This window comes from Rhea pennata, chromosome 1 (genome assembly GCF_028389875.1).
Source record: "Rhea pennata isolate bPtePen1 chromosome 1, bPtePen1.pri, whole genome shotgun sequence".
NCBI classification, from domain to species: Eukaryota; Metazoa; Chordata; class Aves; order Rheiformes; family Rheidae; genus Rhea; species Rhea pennata.
This window is the reverse complement of record NC_084663.1, coordinates 133,811,783-133,837,759: the sequence shown is the minus strand read 5'-3', so window position 1 is coordinate 133,837,759 and position 25,977 is coordinate 133,811,783. Positions and strand designations below refer to the sequence as shown.

Below are 25,977 nucleotides of genomic sequence, written 5' to 3'. Positions count from 1 at the left end.
AAATATATTTATATCTAGTTTTCAGCAATATTTCTCCAGTGACCTCTAAGTATTTATTTGCTCCATTCTCCTTCTTTCTTGCAGTAGTTATAAGCCAGCACTGCTGAGAGACTGAACAAGTCTTGGCCCAGGATTATATCTCCCAGTTTTACTTTCATTTCAATTTATACATAAATCATTTAAAATTGTTAACAATGTGTCAACAGAGGAAGAAGAGGTATTTTCCCTGCATTTCCGCGTTTGTGGACCAACCCTCTTTTGAAATCAGCTAAACAGAACAAAACATTTTTCTCTAAACTCCTTAAGTCATATCATTAAAACAGACTACAATTCTTGGAGGAAATAAGAGCACAAGTGAATAGCATCTTAAGTAGTAGAACATTTTTTCTTATAGATGTTCACATGAAGTACCTGAACAAAGTAATTGTCATACAGATCAAATTGATCCTCTGTTACTTCTAGCGTATTTTTTACAAAGAAGCCATAAGCAGAAAATTCTGCATGAAATTTGCAATAGATGATGATGCAGCAACCTGCCCATGGAGGTTGTCAGGATAGAAGCCATCCATTAAAGTGCAAGGACAAATATTTTGTATTGTTACCTTTCTACTAGGCAAGTTTGCCTACCATTACTTTGAATCCTGCTTTAGAGGATTGGGAAATCAATTTCTCTTACCAGTTCGCCTTACAGAAAATTTAAAATAGATTAAAACTGATTAAAAAGACATATGTCTGCTGAACTGAAAATCCTTCTGTTCCTGAGTTGCTAGACAAGATATTATGAACAAAAATACCAGACTAACACAAATAAGAAATATTCAGTATTATCCATATCCCTTATTTTGTTCCCATTCTTAACCATCCCATGCCAAGTTTTTTTTTTTTTTTACTTGTATGGAAGCTTCTTTTTAAGCACTACCAGCACGTTCCTCCGAAATCCTATTTCTGCTACATCTTTCTGAGATAGGTAGCTACAATGGATATCTAAAATTAAGTCAGTGCATTCCATATGTTCATATCCTGCTCCACTAGTATTTTTAGTATCCTACATCATTCCCTACTTTTTCCAAGTCCTGAGGGTGCTTATTTTTCTAACAATTGCTACCCATTGCAAATACTTGTTTGCAGCAGTAACTGTGCAGGACTAGACACTCACCTGACACATTTAATCTGTGGGAACTGGAAGCAATTGTCCATTCTGAGCACATCCTAGTTGCAGTCCATTTGGATCCACAGAGTCAGGCAAACACCCTGACTTTCTAACTCATTTCTAGAGACTGCTTTTTGAGGTGCTATTTTATTGACAAGACTGAAATTTCAATAAACTCGTTGATTCTCTCCTTTATGAAACGACACAATTTCTCTCTATAACAGAATGTTTTTACTATGTTCAGGAAAGCACTTTATATTTCTAGTGTTAATAGTTCCTTCACGTGATTTAGAATGTCTGTATAGAAAGAAGGTTTTTTGACTTGAAACTCCCCGCTTAATTCCTGTTTCCATTTTATTTTTTTAAGTGATTATATTTAGCAATCTCCAGTCCTCATACTAGGGAGTTTTAAAATCATGTATTATTTTTTAGTTCCTCCGAGCCATCATTCTGCAGAGCTCATTATGAATATGCTTAGTCCTGGTTACTTGCTCCTCAGGAATCGCTACAATCTTTGGAGAGCTGTGATCAATATAGCACCCCTGACCAGTGAATGCTTGACACAAAGGTATGAAATCATGACATTAGAAATTAACTTATGAAATTAGTTACTTTATTAGCAGATAGCATGGCTCCTCATAAAGGTCAATCCAGTCCCAAATCTTCCTAAGCATACAAAAGGACTGAAGGTACTACAAATCCCATTCTCAGCAGCCACACCACATAAGTTAGGGGAAAAGGAAGCTGGTCCTGTCCTGCAGTGATGTAGGAAGAGGCTTCAAAGTTGCTGATGATCAAAGCCTGTGTAGACCATACCTGCTAAGAGAACCACTCAACCTGATAGAGCCATGGCATGCAAAGGGCAATGAGGTCCTAGTATACAATATTGTAGCTTCTCCCATGTCATGAAGTCCCCAATAAGGTCCTATTGGCTGAAGACTATTCCCATCCTGCTGTCTGCAACCCTAGCAAATTCTAGTGAATCCTAGTGAATTACCAGTAGTGCTCACTGCTAGAAGAGCATCAACATTGTAAAAGATTCAAATAATTGCACCTATCACATCCCTTCAGAGCAGGAGTGGTGTCACAGGCTAGAAGAAAGGTTCTACCTCTTCACTCACCTGCTGATATCTGTAGTGATAATTCATCTACAGAAAAACACATCTGGTGAAGGATCTGCCTTCTACTAGAGAAAGGGACTACAGAGTCTTTGTGTAAAGGCAACTGATATACAAAATAAACACAGGTCAAAGTTATTTTCCATTGAAAGTCTTTTCTTCTTTCCTTACCTGAATTTTGTCTTCATTAAATACTCCATCAATTAGAAAATACGTCCAGAATACTGGCCACTCGCATTCAATATTCTCAAATAGCTTGAGCTCAGCCGGATCATAATGCAGCCTGTTTGGATCCTAGAAATTCATTCATACTCATTTACTCGCTGTGCTAAATAAGTTACTCATATTCCATACATAATGGAAGCTTATTTTATATAAATAATTAAAATAAGGAAACCAGTACAAACCACAGCAAAAAGCTTCAAGCAGCATTTTGATCTCTTATTGATATTCTTTCTCCAGACAAATCAACCCATCCCAGTATCAGAATTTGGGTGTCTCCCAAATCACCTTAGCTCTGCCTCAGTTCAAAGGCATCTTGAGCTGCTTCAGAGGCACTGTCTCCCCTTAGGCACCATAAGCTTGTCTAGCAGTTCATTTCTAATAGAACTATGAATTAAGTTCTGCAATTGGTAACTGTTTTTCCAGTACCTAGTCTCCTCTAGACTTGGAGTCATTCCCAGGTGGATACCTAGATTACTATCAGATCTACTAACAATGATACAGAACTTCACCCCTTAGTGTAAATGAAACAAATCACATTATTCCACATATCTACTGAAAACAGACAAAAGTAGTACCTCTTTGGGTGTCTTGTAACCATCTCGAAGGAAGCGACAGCAGCCATAACGGCCCTGTAAAAACAGACGAATTACTGAAACTTCTTATATGGTTCTTCCTCACAGACAAATACTTAAATATAAATGTGGGTAAACGCAAGTGCGGGCTGAGTTTTCAGTGTCACTTAGGGATTTTCCTCCCTCTTTTCCATGCATCGACTCACCAAACCTGGTAATCCTTTTGCAGTTAGGATTTTCAGGCAGGACAGGGAGGTTCTGCCTACTCTTTCCTGCTGGAAAAGAAAGGAAATTCTTACCTGCAGTTTGGATATGATTTCACTCTTGGTTACATTAACAAGGTTTATATCCTCCACTGCAAAAGCCGGGTAAGAAATAATAGAGAGAAGGCCAGCATCAATCTCCTTTGATGTGGATGCTCTCGGCAACATCGAATATAGAATGGACTGAGGGGAAAAAAAAAAAAAAAGGAAATAAGAAGATGGATGTAAAACAATTTATCTCATTCAAGTGACTATGTCAAATGCAAACGGAGTAGAGCATGTTATTTTCAAACTGATTTAGAATCCACTGGATAATTATTTTTAAGTGAATTAATACAAAAATGCTTCAAGTCATTCACTTTCAGGAGAACTATTACAAACAGGGTGAACAGTGTAGTCTGAAGTCATCTTTATGTCAAGTTTTTGGTTTAGTCAATCAATATTTTATTTAAAAGCAAAACAGGAGGGACATTCTTCCAATAAAGGAAACAGAAGACTATTTTATTTTTACCTGACAATGTTCTACTTCATCGGGAAGAACATGAATCACTGATTTGTGCCCTCCGTGAGCACCAAAAAGATCTAGTTCATCAATTGCTTCCAAAGCTGCCTTCAAAATAAAAAAATAAAAATTTTAAAAAATTGTTTTTGAAACGGAGTATACACCCTAAAACCTGATCTATTTTCCTTCAGAGACAAAGCAAAGAGAAGTTTGCTCCAGACTTTTTTTTTTTTTTTTAAATCATCTTATATGTGAAACGTGTTTTTTTTAATACGGAAAAGTAAGTAATATTTCTCTCTTGCTCTTGTAGGATGCAGGAGGGATGTGCTGGTGAGGCTTCTTAAAATTTAAACACAGTGCAAAGCAACAGTGGATAAAACTGCTGAATTATCTCGATATTGAAAAATTTAGTAATAAATGCTTCTCCTGTCCCATATTCCAAAATACTCTTCCACTCAGTTCATTCTCACTCCTCCTACCTGAAGGCCTATCCAAAGAGGAGGGCTTGTACAACATGTCCCAGGATCAAAAGAGGTTGGTTAGCAGAAATAAAGAGAGCTTTACCATTCCTGTCTTACTGATCCTAGTGCTTCACAAGCAAAAGAGGAAGATGTCTGCTCTTTGCACTCCTAACAGCCAACTAGCCAAGCAAGATGCATCAAGCTCCATACCAACGGATGGATTGGAACATCTCACACCTTCTGGCCACAATGCATTTGCCTAGCAAAGATATTAGTAGGCCACCCATTCACTGTATCCAAGAACCTCTACTTTAACCTAGAAGTCTACAAAACCCCAGCTTTGCTGATGTGGGGAGCATTGCCATGGTTGGATTGCCAGAGTCAAGTCAGCAGATCTTTCTCCTTAAACTTACATTCACAGAGCTGTGGTAGCATCAAACATTGCTCCTTGTCTATTTTCATCCTAAAACTTTTGTAATGCAAATCTCTGACAGAGAAAGTATAGCATAGCAAAGCTTGCCTTATCTCTCTGCAGAGAGGCAAGGGTATTTCTTCTTCCAACACAAACATCGTTTTACTGGCTCTGCAAAGCCTTTCTCTAGCGGACTGCTAGATCAGTAGATGTTGCTCATAACAGCAGAACGCCCCACTGAGGAAATTATAGCTGGGATCATAGGCAGTCTTAATGGTGAACAAAACACATTCTGATCCATTCAAGGAAGTACAATCCATGCTGTACTGCTACCATGAACAGCAACACAAAACAGAAATGAGAGAGAAGCGTTAAGAGGGAGAATTCCTGAAGTAGATTAAGAAAAAAAAATGATATATATATATCAACTTTTCCCTCTGCAGCTGGGTCCTCAAGCATGCCCCCCATACTCTGCCCTGAAAAGTACTTATATTCATCTCGGACTCACAGAGAATCAAACACTGTGCAGCAAGTCCCACAGATGTCTCTTACAGCAGGGGCATCTCTCCCAGAAGACATGTACACCAACAGCAACCAGCACCAGACTGCTCAGTGCAAGAAATCTCATACCAACCAGCTATGGGATAACTTCCCTCACAGAACCTGCCTCATTGCTGTTTGACTGAATTATGGCCAAGACCAGCAGATTTCTCCCTCTTACAGCTACATACAAGATCTTGGTAACTTATAAACCCTGCTGAAATGCAAGTAACCTTTTGGCCTCAATTAATTGCCAATGACTTTTATTTTTTTTTTAAACTCATAGTTTACACACATTACATTTACTGCCTTTTAAGCTTCATTTAATATCTCTATGACCTTGCACTACAAGACAGAGGAACCAGAAATATTCACTTTTTAAAAAAATATACTTTTATTCATTCTTCTCTTTAAATTACTTTTGAATAACTTTTTAAACTGATATTCTGCAGTCTTCCAAAATTTGTCTGACTTGAGATTTCCATGTAAGTATCACATTTAATATTGGGGATGGAGGATTAAGAAAGAGGGACAGAAAAGAGTGGAGATAACTTTATGAGACTGTACCTCACTAAATCTTTTTTTTTTTTTTTTTTTTTTCCAAGTCTCATTCAATCTGGCAGATATTTTGTAATCCCCAGAACAATTTTACCAAGGTCCTTCAAGGTAGGCCATTATCACAAGGACCTTATGCTAAATACTCATTCACACACAAACATAAATTCTGATATAATCAGTTAACTATCACAGTGGCCAAGATGACTATGGGAAGCAACTATCAAAATTGTTAGCTCTACTCAGCAGAAAACAGTCACTAGGAAGCAGTCAGTAAGTCATTCTTACTTTAGCCATTCCTACGGAGCTTGCATTCAGTTCAGGGATGCCCTGGTTTGTCTTATCACCACGTTCCCACATTCCATAATCCTGCAACAACATTAAGAAAAAGCAGGCATAATTACATAAAAATAAATAAATAAATAAATAAATTCCTTTACCTCCCCTCCATAAACACAGCCTAACAACAAAAACAGACCCCTGTATGAAGCTAGTTTATCACCAGACCCATGTATGAAGCTACTTTATTCAAAATAAAAATAATAATAATAAATCACACACAACTGGACCCAAACAAAACAAGGAACCCCCACACAGACATACATCACTCATGGGAGAGGCCTTCCTAGTGTTTAAAGAGAAGTATATAAAAATACACTCCAGCAGGATCAAGTCTACAATCACGAACCATTTTCTTCAAAGAACAGAGCAAAATCCTTGATCCTACATACCTCTCCCAGTATTCCTTCAATTCATCACTTTCAAAAGACATGTTTGTTAACATTTTGCTTTTCTTAGAAAGGTCCATAAGATTTTAATGACACATCAGGACAATTACAAATAAAGCTCAGGCTCATGCTGCAAAAAAAACTATTAATATGATAGAACAAACATACCTCCATCCAGGTAGTAGAAGGTCCCTCCATAGCCCTCCCACCATTTCCAAAGACACTGCTCACAGTGTAACATGCTGACAAATTCTGGCATCCTCTCATTGAAGATGTCATCCATGTTTTGCTTCTCCACCAGTAAGTTACTTTTGACCCCTATCGGATGTGTATTCAGATCACTTACATATAAACAATTACTTACAGCAACTTTGTAGGCAGCTTCTATGTAAAAGACAAGATTCTGTATGAAGGTAACTTCATCAAGGGTGAAGACAATACGCAACCCTGATTGAAAGAGGGGAAGAAATTAATTATACTGTGTTAAAACTGAAATATTTACACCTCAATGAGTTTCAAACTTTTAGTTTATTTGCTAGCAACTACTGTCAACTGAATGGACAATGGAAAAAGTTACCAGTGATTTCAAAAGAAGAGGCAGCGAGCCCTGATATTTGCTACTGATAAAAATACTTCAAATGCTACTGATTCTTACATCTCCCCCAGAGAGAGATTGCAGAACATCCAATTTGATGCAGTCACTCTCTAAGGAGGTCTATCCATCAGCATAGTCTGCACAGTCTTCAAACACAAAACTTCTCTGACACAGCTCTGAACACCTCAGACATTTGTATGCCAACAAGCATTAAGGGAATAGACACTGTCAGATTAATTACTATAAATGTGAAATCCTAACTAAGCCACATCTCTTTCCCATATAAATACCATTTCCTTCTAACTAACAGCTATGTAAAGGTCTTTGAAGCTAATTAAAACTCTTTCTCCTTTTTAAACAATAGTCAAGACTAACATATCTTCTGCTTACCTGATGCAGTCATCTGTGCCAAGAAGAGCAGGTAAAGGGAGGTTGCATCTACCTGTAGATGCCCCCATTGGTCATCCCCAACCACTGTGGCACAGGTAGCAGAGTTATACTTGGCGTGCAGACAGTCTTTGGTACTCTGTGTGTGTTTGAACTTCTCTACCTTATCTACCTAAAAAACAGCACAGATTTTAAGCCTGAAAGTCCCAGTAACAATTTCAGAACAGACATCTACTCTTAGGAGAGGAGAAACTTGAGGCCCTAATTTTTATTACATCACATTAGTATGTTTTGATTGATCCAAGCACTTAAACACATCTTCACCTTTAGGCTTAGACTAAATCCACATGTTCTCAGGAAAGAACGAGTTTTAACTAAGATTTGAACTTAAAGTAGTTTCAGTTGTACATCTTGGTGAAAATCAATTTGCAAAGGCAAACCTGCAATTTGCTCTGAGCACAATCTCTAAAATGTGCAGGTGAGATCACAGTTTTGCTCAGGGAAACTAAAGAGTTTTAAAAAGACTCCCCACACTATTTTGTATATTCCCCCCCCACACACACACACACAAAAGTCACTGTGTAACTCCCCCATCCCAAATATCTGCTTCAGATGAGATGCTCTATAAATATAACATGTACTCATTCAGCTTGTAACTTATGGCAAAAAATTCATCTGGTAGCAACACATGTATGAGTTGGAAACCTTTATTTGGATGTAATAGTCGGAAACTATTTACTGCTCTAAATCCATGGTACTCTGTTAGGTGCCAAAAGATGAGTACTTTTCTATATGGTAGTGACTTGGAAAATAAAGGCTCTTCTCGATTCTGGGCAATCATGTTTTCCAGAATACGCATTCTCTCCCTTTGTCTACCAACTGCAGCTACAGAATTGAATCTAACTTTGTGCTAAAAGCAATAAATGCTAATGGGTTATAACATTACCTGTCTCATCATGCACTGTAAGAGTCCTCGCATCAGCTTCACGACGTTCTGCAGGAACAAAACAGATTAGTGACGTTCCCACATCACCAGCCTTATCAGCTGTTCCAAACAACATTCAAGAACAGTAAAATTCACACCCTCTACTAGTGTCCTGCCAAAGGTACAAATGCATACTTGCCTAAAACACTTTTCTTCCCCTAATCCCAACTTCATAGAATCAGTAAGGTTGGAAGGGACCTCTGGAGATCATCTAGTCCAACCCCCCCTGCTCAAGCAGGGTCATCTAGAGCATCTTTGAGTTGGGGGGGGGGGAGCTTTTTTTTTGGGGGGGGGGGGGGAGGGGAAGGATCAATATTCACAAGCTTAAAAAAAAAAAAAGAGAAAAGAAAAGAAAAAGATGCAGTACTTCTTACCTCTCAGAAAGCATCCCAGAATTAATTAGCAGTCTGGAAGGGTTCAAGATCCTAATTTATTACTTTGGTTTCCTATGGGATTGCAATGTACTGTTTTTTTACTCCAATATCCTTGTCAGGCAGGACAAATCCTTTCCCAAGAGCCATCTATAAACAGCTGAATGACCCTCTGATCTTTTTATCCACCTAAGGACACACATATGGAAAGCCCTGCCACCTCCTAGGCATGACAGCAATGCAAATACACCATTCAAAACTGCTGTCTTATGGAAAAAAAAACTAAACATAAGAGGTTTATGCAGAACTTTGACATACCTGCTCAAGTTCATAGGCTTTGGCCTTATCCTCATCCCGATCCGCATTCTTCCGATAAGCCATCCCCAGTCCCCACACAGCCAGGATGCTGTAGATGTTGTCCCGTACCCAAGCATCCTTATGGTGCGTACTGGCTGAAAGCAGCCCTGTAACTGGATTCTAACCACAGCAGAATGAATAACAAAGACAAGCGTTATTATCTGAAATCCCATCCATTAAGATGTAGCAGTGCTTTCCATATCTGTATTCTTTGTAACAAAGCCAAGAAAGAGTCAAAGATGATTTCACACTGATGACACACTGTGGCTGCTCGCAATTTTGTAATAGGTTGAAAGACAAATCTTTGTTTCCTAAATTCACACAAGTGAAATACAAAATTTCTTTTAACACATGAGGCTATAAAGCTTACAGCATATCCTTATCCACGTAGGATGATTAGCTAAGTTACTGAGTGGAATCTGAAATACACTGAGGAAAGATTAATTAAATTTTCACATATATAGAAGGAAAGTAGGGTACTGGTAATTTAATCAGTTAAAATTAGAAACTGATATTTATTCTTGTCTATGTAACTGGTCTGTGGCATAACCCTGAGGAAGTAAGAAAAAAACAACACTACTTCCCTCCTGGGAAATATAAAAAGAGTATTTCTGTTTACCTACTTAGTTTATGCATTAATACATGCAAAGTCTTTTTATATCTTCCACTGGAAATGTACAGAAAGATAAATACCAGTGGTATTTAAAATATCAATGCTGTCTGAAAACCAGAACACTGATTAGTCTCCTGCATCCCAAACCCTCTATCACTTTTAAATTTTCAATTTCAAAATTAATTCCTATCACTTCATTACCACTAACTTTTAAGAGTGTATTTCTCAATTGTACATTTTTCATTACAAAAAGAAAAAAAAAGTGGTAGAGAGGCAAAAGTCAATAGAGTTTTCAGTCAAATTGAGCCTTTACAGCCAATTTCAGTGGCTGAAAAAACAAACTTCAGCGGAGTAAGCAAGCAGCAGTTGCTGAAGCTGGTTTGACAGCTAATAAAAAGGAATAAAATTTAGAAAAATGCATTTACAATTATTCATTTCTGCCACACATTGCTCCACTCAATTTATTCTGTAGTTATTTACAAGAAGGAAGTTTCAAGGAGGAAAGCTGCAACTGAAATTTCCTAGGCTTTGCATGAGACATTTGAACAAAGATTTGGGTGACAGACTGACATATATTACTGGGTATGATCAGTATTATTATTATTGTTTAAATACAATGATGTTTAATGGTTTGTTAGGGGTAGAAGTACACATACCTCCTGAAAAATGATTCCTGAGCTTAAGGCTCACATATCAAAGAGTAGCAGCAGGAGCACCTACTAGTTTATAAGTAGGAAAAGTATCACATATGAGCCCAAACAGAACTGAAGAACTTAAAACACAGCTTTTTGAACCAGGAAAGTACAACTAAGGAGGGGAAAAAAAGAAAAAAGAAAAAAAAAGAAAGAAAACAAGTGAACAGCCAAAGAAAGACCTCATTCCCAGTTCAGCAGCGTAGCCTTAAGCCTTGCTGAGCCTGCATGGAGAAAACAATAATCTCGAAAGGTAGACCTCATATTTCCAGTGTTTTTAAAGGACACTTTGCTTGCTTCCCTCTCTCCCATACAATACAAAGAATTTCTGTGTAGCTGCAACTCTAGCTTGACAGAAATTCCCCTGCCACCTGAGAAATGATCATTTTGTTTTTCTCTATTCTCCACATTTTGTTTTTCTCTATTCTCCACACTAGGCACAGCTCCAGCTGCAAAATAAAAAAAATGCCTCCAGGTACCAGGATGGAAATCCCAGAAAAATAGCCTATGCAAGGCATTTGAACACCATTCAGCCACCAGGAACCTGCCTGCCTTCAAGAGGCTGCATTAAATCCACCCAGGAGCAGCTAAAACTGTTCCAGTGCCTTTAGCTCCCCTGCATGAAGGTCCCTGCTCTCAGGGTACACTGTAACTCAGAATAAAGGTTAGCTCTCATGGACTGATAATACTAATACATTTCTTTCCATAAACATTCAGAATGTTAGCAGAGTAACTAAAAATTGTGTTTTTTTTTTTTTTTTTTAAGAGTACTTACTTTTAAAAATTGCAGTTCTTCTTTCCCTCTGTTATTTGCTGATACTACACAAAAAGTATGACCCTTACAAGAGGCTAAATAACACGAAGAAACACTGAGTGCACTTAGCTGCAAGGATGCCAAAGGGCTTTTGGCTTAGTAGATACTTCAAAGCATTACGTCTGCACTGTGATTACCAACTGGACAAGTCGAGTAGGCCTCATCCTGTAAATTACACTGGGCAGACAGACCCATGGACCAAAGAATTTTACTGATGCCCATGGGCTCTGTGATGTGGGACCATAGCAGTGGAAAGCTGTCTGCCGAACTACGACTTTAAACTGTTGTATCATGCCCAGTTCTATTTTTAAGTGTATCTGTTAGTCTGGACACAAAAATCCAGTTCATACAGAGGACCAGACACTAGTAATAGCATCAGTAACACAAGTGCAAAAATAGTGTTGTTTTACCAGAGCACCAATATAAGTAAGGCCATGTTCACCATCCGGCTGAAAGTGCATGTTAATTTGCACCCATTGCATTGATCCATGTTTATTTGTGTGAACACAAGTGGGGTAACCAGTAAGTTTGTAAGCCCAAAGCTGTTTCTTTATCAGCTTCATATTCTTTTCCCTTACTGTACTCTAGCAATGCCTAAAGGGTATATAGACATTAATTTTTGCTATTTTATAGACCTACCTTAAGATCTCTATTTTTGCTTATCTCATCAAAATTAACAAGCATAATAAACACCTGACAACAGCTCTGTAAGCTAGGATAACACACAAGAAATAACAGTAAAATACTCTTGAATAAAACTTGAGTGTCGAATAGAGCAATCATATAACATGACAACAGCAGAGAGTGTTGAAATCCCATTCTGGGCATTTTCAGACATTATCAGTACTGTATTTTTAAAGACCCTATATCCTCTGCTAAAGCACCTTGCAGCTCTCTCAAATGTCTACTCTTACAATGCACAAGAACCTGTGCCTGAGGCCACATGCCATCAAGGAAAGAAGACATTTAACAGGGAAGGACTCACACTGCTTACTGCAGTTGCGAGTTTCCCTTCTGGGCAGGCTCTTCAGTGCTTGCTCCACTATAGTATCAAAACATGTTTCTAGCTCCAGCTGCCCAGCGGAACATGCACAGCAGGCAGATCACATACCAGAGCAGGCTAGTATAACCAATGCAAGGGCATGAGACATGACATAGTAGTTTGATCTTAGTCTCTTCATGCAACCTTTAACAGGTTTGCATCCATCACTGTGAATGCTTCAAGGACTGATCAGCAAAATGCAAAGCTTTCAAAACGAGAAAAAGTTTGCTATGGTCCAATCCTGCAAGGTGCTGCACAAGGGAAACCAGTTGTCATTGACCTCAGTGAAGAGTCTGGTCTCATATTCTGTATGTGTTTGCCTCCAAGCATATATATGCACATTCCAGTTTAAAATTTGCTTTTAAAATAATGTTGGTTTAGAAAAATTGAAATGTATGTAAGAACATCTATTATTGCTGCTGAGATACCTGACCCTTGACATACTAAACACCTTTTTTTAAAAATCAAAGGAACAAGCTGCTGAACAGTCTATGCGCTCTCCTAACTACACCACTTGGAGTGAGCTCTTTACCATTCTCCTTCATAGCATACCAGCTAGCACACCAAACCTGCATGTCTGACAGGTCTGTAGATGGTAGGTACAAGGTTACAGTTACATCAAGCTTGTGCTGAAAAATAGTATCTCAGAGGCATCTTCAGTGCCTTTTGGCTGCTCTTTCAAGCTGTTCCAGGACAAATTTATGGTTTAAATTCACCTCCTTGACTTTGTCCTGAAAGAAACCAGGAAGGCTCTCTGTAACAGTGAGGAAGCAACTTTAGAAGCTGCTGTCTCTCAGCTCCCCTGACAAATACTGAGCAAATCTGATGTAGCTCCCAGCTCCTGTGTTCCTGCTATCCTGTGACCTGCTTTCCACACACAAAACTCATTTATTTCTTTCCCTTTTCTCTCCCTCTCCCTGAAAAACTTCTTCCCTGCATTGAACACTCAAGTGGTAAAGAAGGCATTGAGTCATGAACACACATACAAGTATAGCAACCAGTAATTATAAAATTACAGGTCACTGGTATAAATGCACTTGTTGCTATTAAGTTACCCTTTTTATCAGTGTTTAATATCAACATCATTAACATATAACTTTTAAGAAGCATGTTTCATCTCTGGATCCTACAGGTCCCATCTCTCCTCTAATGAAGGTTACCATCAGCAACCACATCAGATAGATTTCCAGTGCCTTCCGTAGTTGTCCTATTTAAGTAACTTGTCCAAGGTCATCCAGCAGACAAAAGGCAGAGACAGGAGCACAACTCAAGGCGTCTCCCACATCCCAAAACAGCGCGAGAGCAAAATTTTCTCCTCACACCACTTCCGTGTCCTTCCATTTGTTTCTAATGGGCTTACAATAACTTACAGAAAAACTTCAATCCACAAGCATGTAGTTTGAGCCCACCACAGTCAATGACAAAATTATTTCTAACCTAAGCAGATTTGAGTCCTAACCCTTTCTTTCATTGCCTTGCAGTTTCTTGTAACTCTCACCAGTAAGTACATCTGTGAAACGATTCATGCAATAAATAAATAAATAATCCTTGCTCTCATCTTTCTATACTGAACTATTATAACAGAAGCACAACACTGCAGAGCGTGCTGCAGGTGCCTGTCCTCAAAGCACAACACTGCAGAATGTGCTGCAGGTGAGGCAGGCACATTAAGCAGAGAGTACTAAGCTACATGCTTATGCATGTGCAGCAGCCAAAATACACAGCAGACACCTGCTGTATATTTTTTGTTGCCTGACATCTTCATTCTTACACTGCTTACATATCCAAGCAGCACTGTTAGACAAGCAGCCAGAGCCTAGACAGCCTAATACCAAGATAACTCATTCCACTAACATTAATATTGCAGCAGTAAAGTTATATCAGGACGACAGAGACGGGAATCTGCCAGACGTGCACTGCAGCACACATGTACTGGACAAATTATGCCTGCTGCTCACCATGAACCCAGCTCTATTTTAGGTTCAATCCTTCAGAGAGGTGATGCTGACAGACACATATTTCAAAGGCATTGCTATGTAGCTCTATGCTGCTGGGACTTAATTATAATACAGTGATACACACGTTTGTGTGTGCATGCATGCATGTAAAAAAAATGTGACCATGAGAGAGGGTATTTTATAAACAATACGATTACTTTAACGCCCAAGCTCGCTGCATTCCCACGTGCCTCTCACATACTCTCACGTGACCCACTATCAAGCATCCCTGAAGAGCTGCGCTGCTTAAGTTTTTGTGCAAAAAATGAAGAGGAGCCATTTGCCCAAGAAGTGAGATACTTGCTTCCACCTGCCTCCGCAAGTGCCTTGTATAACCTGGTCGTGCTCCCGTGGCGCCCTTGCTGCCGGTTTCTCGCGCTCCCGGGCCCACGGCGGTACCAGATGCAGCACAGCGGGTTTCTCTCCAGCCGCCCCACTGATGGCACCTCTATGGGGTGGGGGGCACCCTCCGCAACGAGCCCGCGGGGCCACGGCTCCCCACGGCCCCCACAGGCACACAGCCCCCCCCCCCCAAAGACAGCCAGCCAGCTCCCCACAGCCTCCTCACAGTGACCCACAGCTTCCCACTCCCTCGGGCACCCAGTTTCTCACAGTGACCCACAGCAACCCCACAGACACCCAGCTCCCCCACAGCTCCCTCAAAGACACCCAGCTCCCCACAACCCGCCATCTCCTCACCGCTCCCCACAGCCCCCCTCAAAGACACCCAGCCCCCCACAGCCCCCCTCAAAGACACCCAGCCCCTTCCAGCCCCCCGGCTCCCCGCAGCGGCCCCGCAGCGCCCGCCGCCCTCACCTGGTGGCACAGGATGGTGCGCTGCACCAGCCGGGCGTAGCCGTCCAGGCGCACCCCCGAGTTGCTGCGGCTCCTCATCGCCTCCCGGTCCTCACCGCCGGCGGAGGCGGCACCGCTCCGCGCCTCATCCACCCGGCCCGACCCCGGCGCCCGTCGCGCTCCCCCAGGACCGGCCGGGCCGGAGATGGCGGCGGGCGTGAGGCGGGGCCGGCGCCGGCACCGCCCCTTCGGCGTCCGGCAGCGCCGCGGAGAGGCCCGCGGAGCCCGGGCTGGGGCCGAGGCAGGAGGCGGCTGGGCCCGGGCCGCCTCCCTTCAGCGGGCGTTTTTGAAGCCCGAAGCGCCGCTTTTCTGAAGCATCTGCTGCCGTGACCCAAGGAGCACCAAAGGTCGGGCTAAATTGTCAAAAGTACAGGCGATTTGATAAATCCTTCTGCGTAACTTTGAAAGAGCAAATGCAAAAGCTAGGGCATCTACTGAAAGCTTGCTTTTTTTTTTTTTTTTCATTTTTTTTAGCCTGAAAAAATAATATTTTGCGATGTTAGGCTGGAAGTCAAAAAAATGCAAGACTTTATCAGGTGTCTTCACAAACCAGCTTTTAGCTTCTAAATTAATAAAAAAACAAGGTTTATGGAGCTCAGATGTCAATGAATCCGTTGTTCTCCCTGGCCCTCAGCAGGGATGGGTGTAATGGAAATGCATGTTTTTGACCCAGTTTGCCTTTAGGCCTGGCTCTTGGTTTCACGCTACAGCAGAAAGTTCACTCACAGGAGTATGACAGGAGCGTGCAGAAAGAAGGGAAGTCAGGCAAAGAGAACTAAACCTTAAAAGCTTTACAAAGACTTTTTTTTTTAAAAAAGGCATGTGTGTAACACACAGTTGCATAATCTTCAGCGAAGTCTTTCAGTCCTCCTGGCAACATGGGAAAAACAGTTGTAGATGTGGGTGGGTGCTGAGGTGCAGAAAGGATGCTTCAGACTGGCTGAAGGTTACAAGATCTGCTCAGGCTTTAGGAAGGATTCTGGCTTTTTCTAGTTTCCCCCCTCCATGTGAAATTACAACATTAAGAAGGGTGTTTTTTTTTTTGTTTTTTTTTTTTTTTTTTGCCATGATTACCTCATTGACTGCAAAACTGACAACCAGGGTAGAGAAAACAGTCTTAAGGAAAGACCTCTTCCTTCAGTTGTGGTTCTGTACAGCAGGACTGGGGACAGGGCAGTGGTCGGACGTGCATTGACCGCGTCTACCTGAATGCGCCTGTTGCGATTCAGTTAATAAGCCAGGGACGGCTGCGCAACCCCCAAACACGGTCCAGCTCACTCTCCCGCTAACCCTGCAGGGGCTTACAGCCTCAGGGCACTGCTCTGGACCACAGAGGTCAACAGAGAAGAGCACAAGGACTCAGCAGATTTGCTGAGCAAGGTGGTGCCAGCTGTGCACCACGTGCTGTTTATCTATGACTAAGCTGTACTGACATCCCTGAGGTACCACTGCAACCACCAGCTGATGCACTGAATTTTACTCACTTTTCTGGCAAGGGGTTGCAGCTCTCACTGGGCTATGGCCTGCCAAGGTGAAACTGCTAACAGTGCACAAGAATTTGCAGACCACAGGATATGTATTCTTCAGACCATAATATTAGCTCATATTTGCTAAGCTTTAAATGAACTACCAGGGACTGGAAGCAAAATAGCTTCAAAGTCATGTCAATCACATCACGCTAACTTGTTTAATCACATACTTTTAAAAATACATTCCCTAGGAAAGAGGTTGAGGTAATTCAGATGAAAATCTGCTATAAAACTGTAGTTTATGATGGTGACCATTCACTGAGCTAAAATAATGTACTGCTGATGGTGCAGATTTTACTAAAAGGTGTGCATCCTTGTAAATGGCAAAGTAAGAAAAGGCTCCTTCTCCCTAGGGATAAATTGAATAAAAATATTTTAAAATCCTAGGATGTAATGAGGTGCAAAAATAAAAACAAAGGAAGACCATAAGCAGTTCAGCAAGAGAGGAATATACTTTTTAGCATATTGGAGCCAAACTCAATTACTACTTTAGCTCATAGCAGTCTTGTGGAAAAAGCTTCAGCAGAGTTCAGGGCAAGCACTGACTGGACAGACTTACGTCAAACTTCTTTCTGCTAGAACCATGAAAACTCAGCTACTAGAACCATGAAAGATGCAGTATGATGTGGAAAAAAATAAATGCAAAGGCCAGGTCAGCATTATCTCCAAGAAATTACGTTCTCTTGCTCTTATCTGAAGGATTGTAAAAACAGCCCACAATAACAACACATTTTATCTAAAAGAGAATGTTTATATATCTTATGTGTTATACTTGCTACAAATTTATTATTTTTTACAATTGAAAATATAAATACAAGAACATTAAATAAATTTACAAGAAACAGTGCAAAGGCAATTAGCCAAAAGTTAAAGCATTCACAGAAATGCATTCCAACTACTACCATTCTAGTACCATCTTTTTTAACATGTAGTTAAAACCTGGTGAATAAACACAACAAATACTTGAAATTCTCACTTTAAAAGCATATTCAGAGTAGTCTCAGGCACAGGTGACCAAAGGAACCGTACATTACATAGAGAATCACAAGATGGTTTGAGCACTTCAGAGGTTCAATTGCTGAACTACAACAGAGCCCCAGATAGGAGGGGTTTAACTGATGCTTTCTGCTGAGAAGAGTGTTTCCAGGGCTCCTTACCGAGTCCTCTGGGAAAGCCAAGCACTTGCTACCTTCCAGCATGTGTCTGCCTCAAATAATCCCCTTTACAGGGTCTGGCATACTGCAGTGTGACACTGACTTCTTCTAGCTCTTGCTCCCATGCCAAAGAGCTCCAGGAGCATTCAATCTTTGTCTAAGAACATAAGGAGAAAAAAAATGTCAAGAGCTGCCCAACTGTGTCAGGGCTGTGCGCAACCAATGCTCACTTATGTCCGAAAGGTCATTTCTGTCTGGGAAGAACCTTCACAACATCATATGGGCTCTGCCTACTTTCAGCTATTGTGCACAGAGAGCCAAAATCCAGCCCTCCTTCTGAGGCAAATTCCACAAAAGGAATGAAATTTTGCTTTGGGAATTTACTGAGCTAGGGCCTCAGAATTTGGTTGGCCAAGCAAGGACCAAAGTACAAGCACAAAAATTCATTAAAGGTCACAAAATGCCCCTTAAAAAAGCAACCATACAAGAAAACCAACAGTTTCCTTGGCTACTAAATATAGCAGCTAGCATTTATATCCTGTATTTCTTTTCTTTAGAAAGTAACACTACTCTAATTAATCACTGCAGATGAGTTTAATCAGATGAGAGATGTGTTTAGTCTCTGTAACAACCACTGAAGATAAAATACTGATCTTGCTGAAATCAATGGCAAAAATTCCCATTGACTTAGTCAAGCCACTAACATCACTTAGATGTATTTAATAACCTAATGTCTATTCTATTTATTACTTCCTCGCTCTTGGCACTCTGCTTTAATGATACCCAGCCTCTATCCCTCCATATTGCAGTAAGAAGCCACTAAAGTTCAAGACTGATCGTGTTCATACTTACAGTTCTGTATCTAGTGAACATATTTAAACCACTGTAAGTGATTTCACTTACTGAACAAATTAGCTTCTGTATCAATATTAATTATTTCAATTAAAGGCATCTGCAAACTATAATAAAAGTTAAAACAAAATACCAATTATTTTTCTATACAAAGGAATATTTAAATTTATATTACAAGAAATAAATATAAAAGTATCACTAAGATGCTTATAGGCATATTTTTTTTGCTTATGTACAGCACTATAGAATATGCAACTATAATCTATAAAAAGTTGAAGGAGACTGTGTAGATAACATTTTTAATGTATAGATTGTAATTTCCTCTATTTATACAATATTACTATGTACTATATTAAACTAACTCAGTTGTACTGAAAAAAGTCTAAGCAAAACTTTCCTTTAAATTTAAAAAAAAACACCCCAAAACACTCCAATGAAGAACCAAAATGGAAATGTGCCAGCTATAATTCGACAATCTGAAGTACCTTGTTAAACAGCAGCTTTTTTTTTTTTTTAAATAATTGTCCTTGTCAATCCACTACATGGCTGCCTTGAAGTTCCAGTATCATAGATTAAATAAAATCAGTTTCTGGTCTTCTCACATTATGTAAAACTGTTAAAGTAAATCTGTACTTCACACAGTAGAACAATGTACTGTTTAAAAGGAAATCACATTTTCTCAATAAAAGTTAGGCTTCCCCTCTTTGAAGTCCTTCTCAGCGAGATACGGCTTTTTTGACTGCCTGCATCATCCTTTTCTTGAAATACAACTTGTTTGCCTGAGAAATCATGGAGACACACATCACCATTCTGTACACTGAATGAAACACCATTCTTCTCACTGGAGAGATGGCCTGTAGAAACAAAAATGCATCCTCTGTCAGAAAAAGTTCAGAATCAATGCTTTTGCGGTCAGTAAACGGAGTACATTCACTTTAGTTTTATTCCTGCAAAAATTTCAGAATGGCAATTTTTCTGTACATGGTTTTCTATATGAAATCAGTAAGAGTTTTGGGATATAACAGCATATTTTACAAACAGTAAAACTATATCTTTTATTTTAAACAGCTAATGTCGCATTTCTCTAAAGTTGGGCAAGTTTGATTTTGGAATAAATCTCAATACGTAAGATGCAAATAATTCTCTATTTTGTGTTAAAGCTAATTTAAAAATGTTTTCATGTCTTCCTTGTGTCTGAAAGATGAAAATGCTGGAGAAGACAAGGATATTTTCTTCCTTTGAAAGGCACTAAGCTTGCAGCATTTATTCTTGGATGATAATTGGAATATGGCCTAAATCCAATGACTGTTGGATTGAGTATCTTCCATATTTCATGAATCTACAGTGAGCACATGTAATACCAGTGCTGATCGCAGCCTATTAAAGAAACGGAATACCAGCTCCCAAAATGCTTAAATTATTGAGTGGAATCTCTTACTTCCATGCATCACATGCTAACTATTTTGTTGATAATTATATATTTTTTTATTTTAAATATTTATGCAAATGGTTCTAAGTGGATTTTTCTTTTTTTCTTTCTTTTGCAAAATAGGCCAGTTTAAAAGATCTGCAAGGATACTGATATCATGTATGTACATCTACTAATACCTAGGTCTTTTAAGAGTTTTGTTACATATTGCATTCAAAACTAATTTGCAGAATTCATTCATACCTCAAAACTACCATGTTTTATATCCAAAGAAAATGAAATATTAACATTCTTGCCATCTAAGCCTGAATGGGGGTAACCTGTAAGGCATATCATGATGGGGAAACAAAAACTAGAATTAAGATTATTTACAGAGGGAATCATTTTGTTAAACACTACTGAGAAATGAATTCACAAACACAGACACAGACCTGTCATTTATACTAGAAACAGCATTAACAAAAAATAAACCATCCAAGTTTGCTACTTGTGTTGGTATTCCCAGTAGTGAACACACAAACATCATCACTGTGGCCTAGTGTTAACTTTGTTGAAAAGAGAAGACACTAAATGTAGAAACTGCCTGCAGTTTATGCCTTTGGAAAGACCAAAAATACTAGCAGAAAATCTCTAGGCAGTGAGAGAAGTTTCATCACAAGGACAGAAATCTGATCCCTCCTCTAGCAGATCTGAACTGAGTCCATCAAGTATCTCAGGTATCCTGGAGCAGAATCCTGCTATGGGTGTGCCTTCCCCTTTCATCCTCTTACTACTTCAGTCTTCTGAACAACCCATCCAGGAGGGGCAAAGCTGCATTATAGGATCCTCTTTAACCATTTCTTGTTGAAGTCACCAGAGGAGTATCAGGTGACTTCCCTCCTCTGCACTTTTTCCTGGAGAAAGGGTTCTGCAGTGACTGGGCTAGACTTGTCTTCTCTCTTTGCTTGGGGCAGAGCCCCCAAGCACACAGGTTTACATATCAGTCTACTCAACCAGTTCCTCTACAGACTAATACCTCACTTTAGGCAGACTTTATACCTTTCAGCAGTTTTCTTACTGACTCAAGCAGATGTCAGTGAATGAGCTACATCAAAACCTCATTTGTAAGCTTTACTTTGGAATGAGAGTCAGCATTTTTTAAAATAAAAAATATGAACATATATTTCTAGCTGACAAAGGTTACTATCATTTTGAAAATACACTGCATATGACTAAACCTGAATATCTCAGGATGGGAGTTTAAGGGAGTGAGTTTGCAGAGGCAGTTGTCAAAAAAAGAGTTACAACTCCATGCTAAGTGACTGAGCTGCCACTGGACCTGCAAAAAGGAAGCAGCATATGCATACCCCCTCAGAGTATGCAAAACTTTTTAAACACAAAGTTGAAGGTAAAAGGCCATCAAGCACTAAAACATGTACAAATGTAAACAAGGTAAAATAAGCAGAAGAGCTTTGTTGATCAATTCAAATCATGTAAGAGTAAAGGACAGAAAATACCATCCCTGCTGACACTTTAATTGTACATTTTTAAGGGTTTTAGCCCCTGCCTGACCGCAGTTGATCTGTTTTAGAAGAGATGTTCAAAATAGCTAAGCCCTATTGTAAGGGCAGAATCTGCAGAGAAAATAAGCTTATTCTATGAACAAATTCAGAAAGGTCAGTTCTGTTCCTCAGGGACAGAATCTGCAGGTTCAGCCATGCAATACCTAGTGGGAGTTTCCCAAACATGAAAACCTGTCAAAGAAGAACAGAAAACAAGGAGTGTTCATATATTATGAAAAGATCAAGTTACACAATCTGTTAGGCAAGGAGAGCCACAGACTGTACAAATATCCTAAACTTACCATGGCAACTCATTCAATTCTGTCTGGAACAGCATTTCCGTGGAAGTAGTGAGGCCAAAAGCACTTACAGCTTAATACACCTATGACATAGATCTCATTTTCAAGAGTGCTTTCTTTTGTAGTATGCTTCTTTTTTTTAAAAAAAAATACAAAATATTGAAGTATTATTTTATATTCCTAGCTGTGAGAGCAGAGGATCAGGCACCATCAATTGGAAAGTCGTATGTTCTTATCTAACACTAGCCTGACCTATCTAACCAGACAGTTACCTTGGGGGCATTTGTCCAGCTCTTCTCAGACACAACTGCCTCATTTTGGGGAGATTAAGTGTAAGAAATTGTCTCAAAGAACCTTCCCAGGAGGACAAGTCTATGCAAGCATCAGTATAGACATCTTCCTGGAAGCCCTCAAGACCTAGAAGTTCAAAGAAGGAATCTTTTGGTCAAACAAACTGCTAGTTTGTATCAAACAGCCCTTTTGATACGAATGGGAGATGTGGTACATGGTTCACAGCACTCAAAATATGCAATAAAATATAAGTGGAGATGAGGTCAGTTATCTTGGAGTCCCCCATGTATATTTCAGCACTCCAAGTTCTTTCCACTGCATGCATCTGAGAAGCTGCTGGGTCAACATATACACAGACCCTCACACTGGAAAGATCTAAACATTTGAATAAACCATGAATTTTTATAGCTCAGTATTAGACAGAACAGGAATACAAGACACAAGATTAGGACTATACAACTATTTAAATGATTAGTTTTGCATCTCATTCCAAAGTACTATCCACATCAATAACAACTTGTTCTGGAAAGCCATAATAGGCCCATCCACTCAGCTGCTGCAAAACATAAGTTTAATAAAACATCTGTGCTAGCTTTCTTTTTGTTAGGCAAAGTAGTCAAAATGCTTTTGTAGCTGTGATGGTGCAAAAGTATAAGCATGGCAAATGTAGGGAGAAGTGATATTTTCTGTTGGAGTAATTAACAGGTGTAAGTATATAACTCTAAATATCAGAGTAACTAATATACCTTCCAAGACATGCAGGCTTTTGCTCCTGAAAATTTATCTCTTTGAAAGATATTACTCCCCCCTATAAATATCACCTTGATTTGTCTTTGATGATAGTACGAGTTATTGCTTTGTTTCTTGTCTGGGAACTGGTTTGTTAGATACAAAGTATAATTCTATTGTATCATGAAGTATGCAAACAGAGGAGGTTTTATAAGGGCGTGACAAAAAAAAGGAACTAATTTTACAAGCTCAATTAATTTGTACAGCTATTCAGGGCACGTCCAAATGCCATTAAAAGAACATGTCTTGGAGTCTTGTGGTTTCTTTATGTTATTCATCTCACACATCCAACTGGACAATAACACACAAAGGGACAGCACATATGAATTCAATAGCTTTTACTCTGTACGTCTGAGTGACTGTTGTATTTTCCAGTTGATTATCTGTTTTTTCTAAAAGATCATGCCAGGAAACGAGGACAACATAGCCACTTGTGCTTGTTCTACAATTTCATACTAAACAACGCAGCTGGTAGCTTGGCGTCTTAGCATCAATTCTTGATCAACTGGGAGAAATAAACTAGGGGTGCAGGACTAATGTCCTGTAAGGTTTGCTCAGCTTAGGCTTTTCTACATTACAGAATTATTTTTCTCTTTGGAAAAGTGAGCATCTCTACTGAGAGCTCAGATCAGCAGCAGTAATCATGCTTTACTTGAGATTATGTCCATTGCAAAAAGTTCATTTTTTAATGAGTACATTCATTGGAGATTCACATCTTATTTTCTCAGTAGATGAGTCACAGATCGGAGTGCTGCGTGCACTGGCCTTTCCACTTCTCAGGAACCAAGCAGAGGATAACAGCTCAGAAGACAGTTGGGATGGGGACGTTTTATTTTTGAAAAGTTGTTTCCTGCAACATAAAGATATACCTCTGTTAGGGTAAAGTATCTGTAAAAGTACCCAAGGGAAATAAAGAGATATAGAGCTGTTCAGCTTTAATGCTTACTTTCTGGCCAACAGGGAGGCAGCCCTCTCAGCAGTGGTCTCTTCACTAAGGTGACTTTATAGTCTCCATTTTTCCCTCTTCTCTCCTCAGTAAGAAGCTTCCATGTGAGTTTTCCATTTATGTCAGTAGAATTTCTTCCTCACATTACCATCTACCTGCTTACTTTAATACTTTTAAATAATCTTCACTGATTGTCTTACATTTCTTTCTTCTCTAATGTTTATTTTAGTAAGGTTTAAACAAAAAATGGTTTAAAACATGCTTAAGGTTTATAGTAGTATCTTCAGGTGACAAGAAAGGTGTTAACATCAGCTTTTGATCAGTAATTGCTCTAATAATGAACGTTACATACAATTCAATATATAAATCAGCAGTTCTTACTGAGTAGGAGAAATGGTTATTTCACAACTCTGTGTATAGACCTAAAATGCAAGTGTAGCATAATTTGTGATGACATCCTGAACATTTTGATCCTGTATTTATGAATAATATTTGATCAGCAATTCACTTTAAATTAGCATGACAGAGCATAAAACTGTTGTTTTAAAAAAAGAAGGAAAATAGTTTGAGAAAGACTATTTTGCATTATACATACCATTGCCATTTGCATGCACTGAATAATCATTGTTCATTAGCAGTGTTGTAGAATTAGTGGAGTTACTGTTTGATTGTAATGAATTGGAAGAACTGGATACTCCTTGATTTACAGTCTGCTTCTTTAAACCATTAGTAGCAGTTCTACTCCAGTCTATGGTAGATACATGTTACAGAAAATAGTGCAATTCATAAAAGCAAAATACAAAAATATAGCTAATAATGCAAATGAAATAAAATAACAGCATGGCTTTCCCAACTCTCCCCACAGTATTACAGTTTGAATAATATTCTCTTAAGAATTTCATTTTCTTCAATTCAGCAAGCAAGCAGCCATAGTTTTATGACTGTAGACCAGGTCAAAGATTGCCAGTAACTAAAGAACAGTCAGCCCTGCGATTAAAGCATATGAAAAATACATAGCTTTATAATAAGTCAAGTACTGAATAACAAAATAACCAAAACCCCATTTACATTTTTTTTGTTGGAACTATTCTTCTCTTGCTTTTGCTGAAGTCACTGACCAAACTACATGTGACTCAGAAGCTAGAACAAATCTTATGGTACCTAATCACAGTCCGTGGTCTTCTGCAAAAGCATACCTATAAACCCAGGAAAAGGTCCACTGCAGTTAACAGCTTAGTGCAACAGCATGTAAGGACTGAATAAAATGCAGCATTTAAAGAGGGTAGTTTTAGAGGTTTATTACATCTAGGGCAATAAATTAGGCCTGGAACTACAGCAATATGGTTTATTGGATAATAATAAGTATGCAAAACGCTACGGACTTAAGCACTAAGCACAATCATCCAAAGGTAAAAGAAAGTTTTCATAATTACCAGAGTTTTCAGCTAGCCTGAATTTCCCACAACAAAGATATCTTCTCCACTGTTTGCGAACGTTTTCCTTTGTTACACAATAGAAGATAAAAATGAAGAACCCTGCAAAGTGGTAAATATCAGAGGATGTTCCCAAATAGATTTTTTGCTACTTCTTAATAAATAATGTATTAATATGTATTATATCCAAAAAGTTTTCTGTTGTTTGTTGTTTTCAAGTTCTAATCAAAGTTAATGACACCTTTCACAACTTTGAATACTTAGGAATATTTTTCCCTTGCACTTAGATGATAGGTATCATACACACAAATGGAAGAAGAATAAATGTAACCAAAATCCACAGAATTTCATACTTTCAAATAAGAAGGGAAAAATTCTGTGAATACTGAACCTTACTGAAGCCTTACTGAAGCCTTTTGGTACAGTTCAGCATAGATGTGTTTTTGAAAATCCCACTGTGAGAGATTATTTACATCTTTA

At 39.1% G+C, this 25,977-nt stretch overlaps 2 protein-coding genes across 2 annotated transcripts in view; both read right to left on the bottom strand.

The window, feature by feature from the left end:
* The window catches only part of PHKA2 (phosphorylase kinase regulatory subunit alpha 2), a 46,912-nt gene extending 31,560 nt beyond the window's left edge, over positions 1-15,352 (bottom strand). Inside the window, exons 1-10 of the mRNA XM_062600836.1 lie at positions 15,196-15,352; positions 9,183-9,341; positions 8,455-8,502; positions 7,512-7,680; positions 6,891-6,973; positions 6,087-6,167; positions 3,840-3,938; positions 3,365-3,511; positions 3,069-3,122; positions 2,440-2,562 (exon numbers count right to left, since the gene is read on the bottom strand). Coding sequence (XP_062456820.1) covers positions 2,440-2,562; positions 3,069-3,122; positions 3,365-3,511; positions 3,840-3,938; positions 6,087-6,167; positions 6,891-6,973; positions 7,512-7,680; positions 8,455-8,502; positions 9,183-9,341; positions 15,196-15,273 — 1,041 coding nt within the window. The 5' untranslated portion in view covers positions 15,274-15,352. The remainder of the gene's footprint in view (positions 1-2,439; positions 2,563-3,068; positions 3,123-3,364; positions 3,512-3,839; positions 3,939-6,086; positions 6,168-6,890; positions 6,974-7,511; positions 7,681-8,454; positions 8,503-9,182; positions 9,342-15,195) is intronic.
* A 3,815-nt stretch (positions 15,353-19,167) lies between these two features.
* The window catches only part of ADGRG2 (adhesion G protein-coupled receptor G2), a 50,542-nt gene continuing 43,732 nt past the window's right edge, over positions 19,168-25,977 (bottom strand). The window contains 3 exon segments of the mRNA XM_062574224.1: positions 19,168-19,623; positions 24,660-24,812; positions 25,498-25,599. Coding sequence (XP_062430208.1) covers positions 19,439-19,623; positions 24,660-24,812; positions 25,498-25,599 — 440 coding nt within the window. The 3' untranslated portion in view covers positions 19,168-19,438.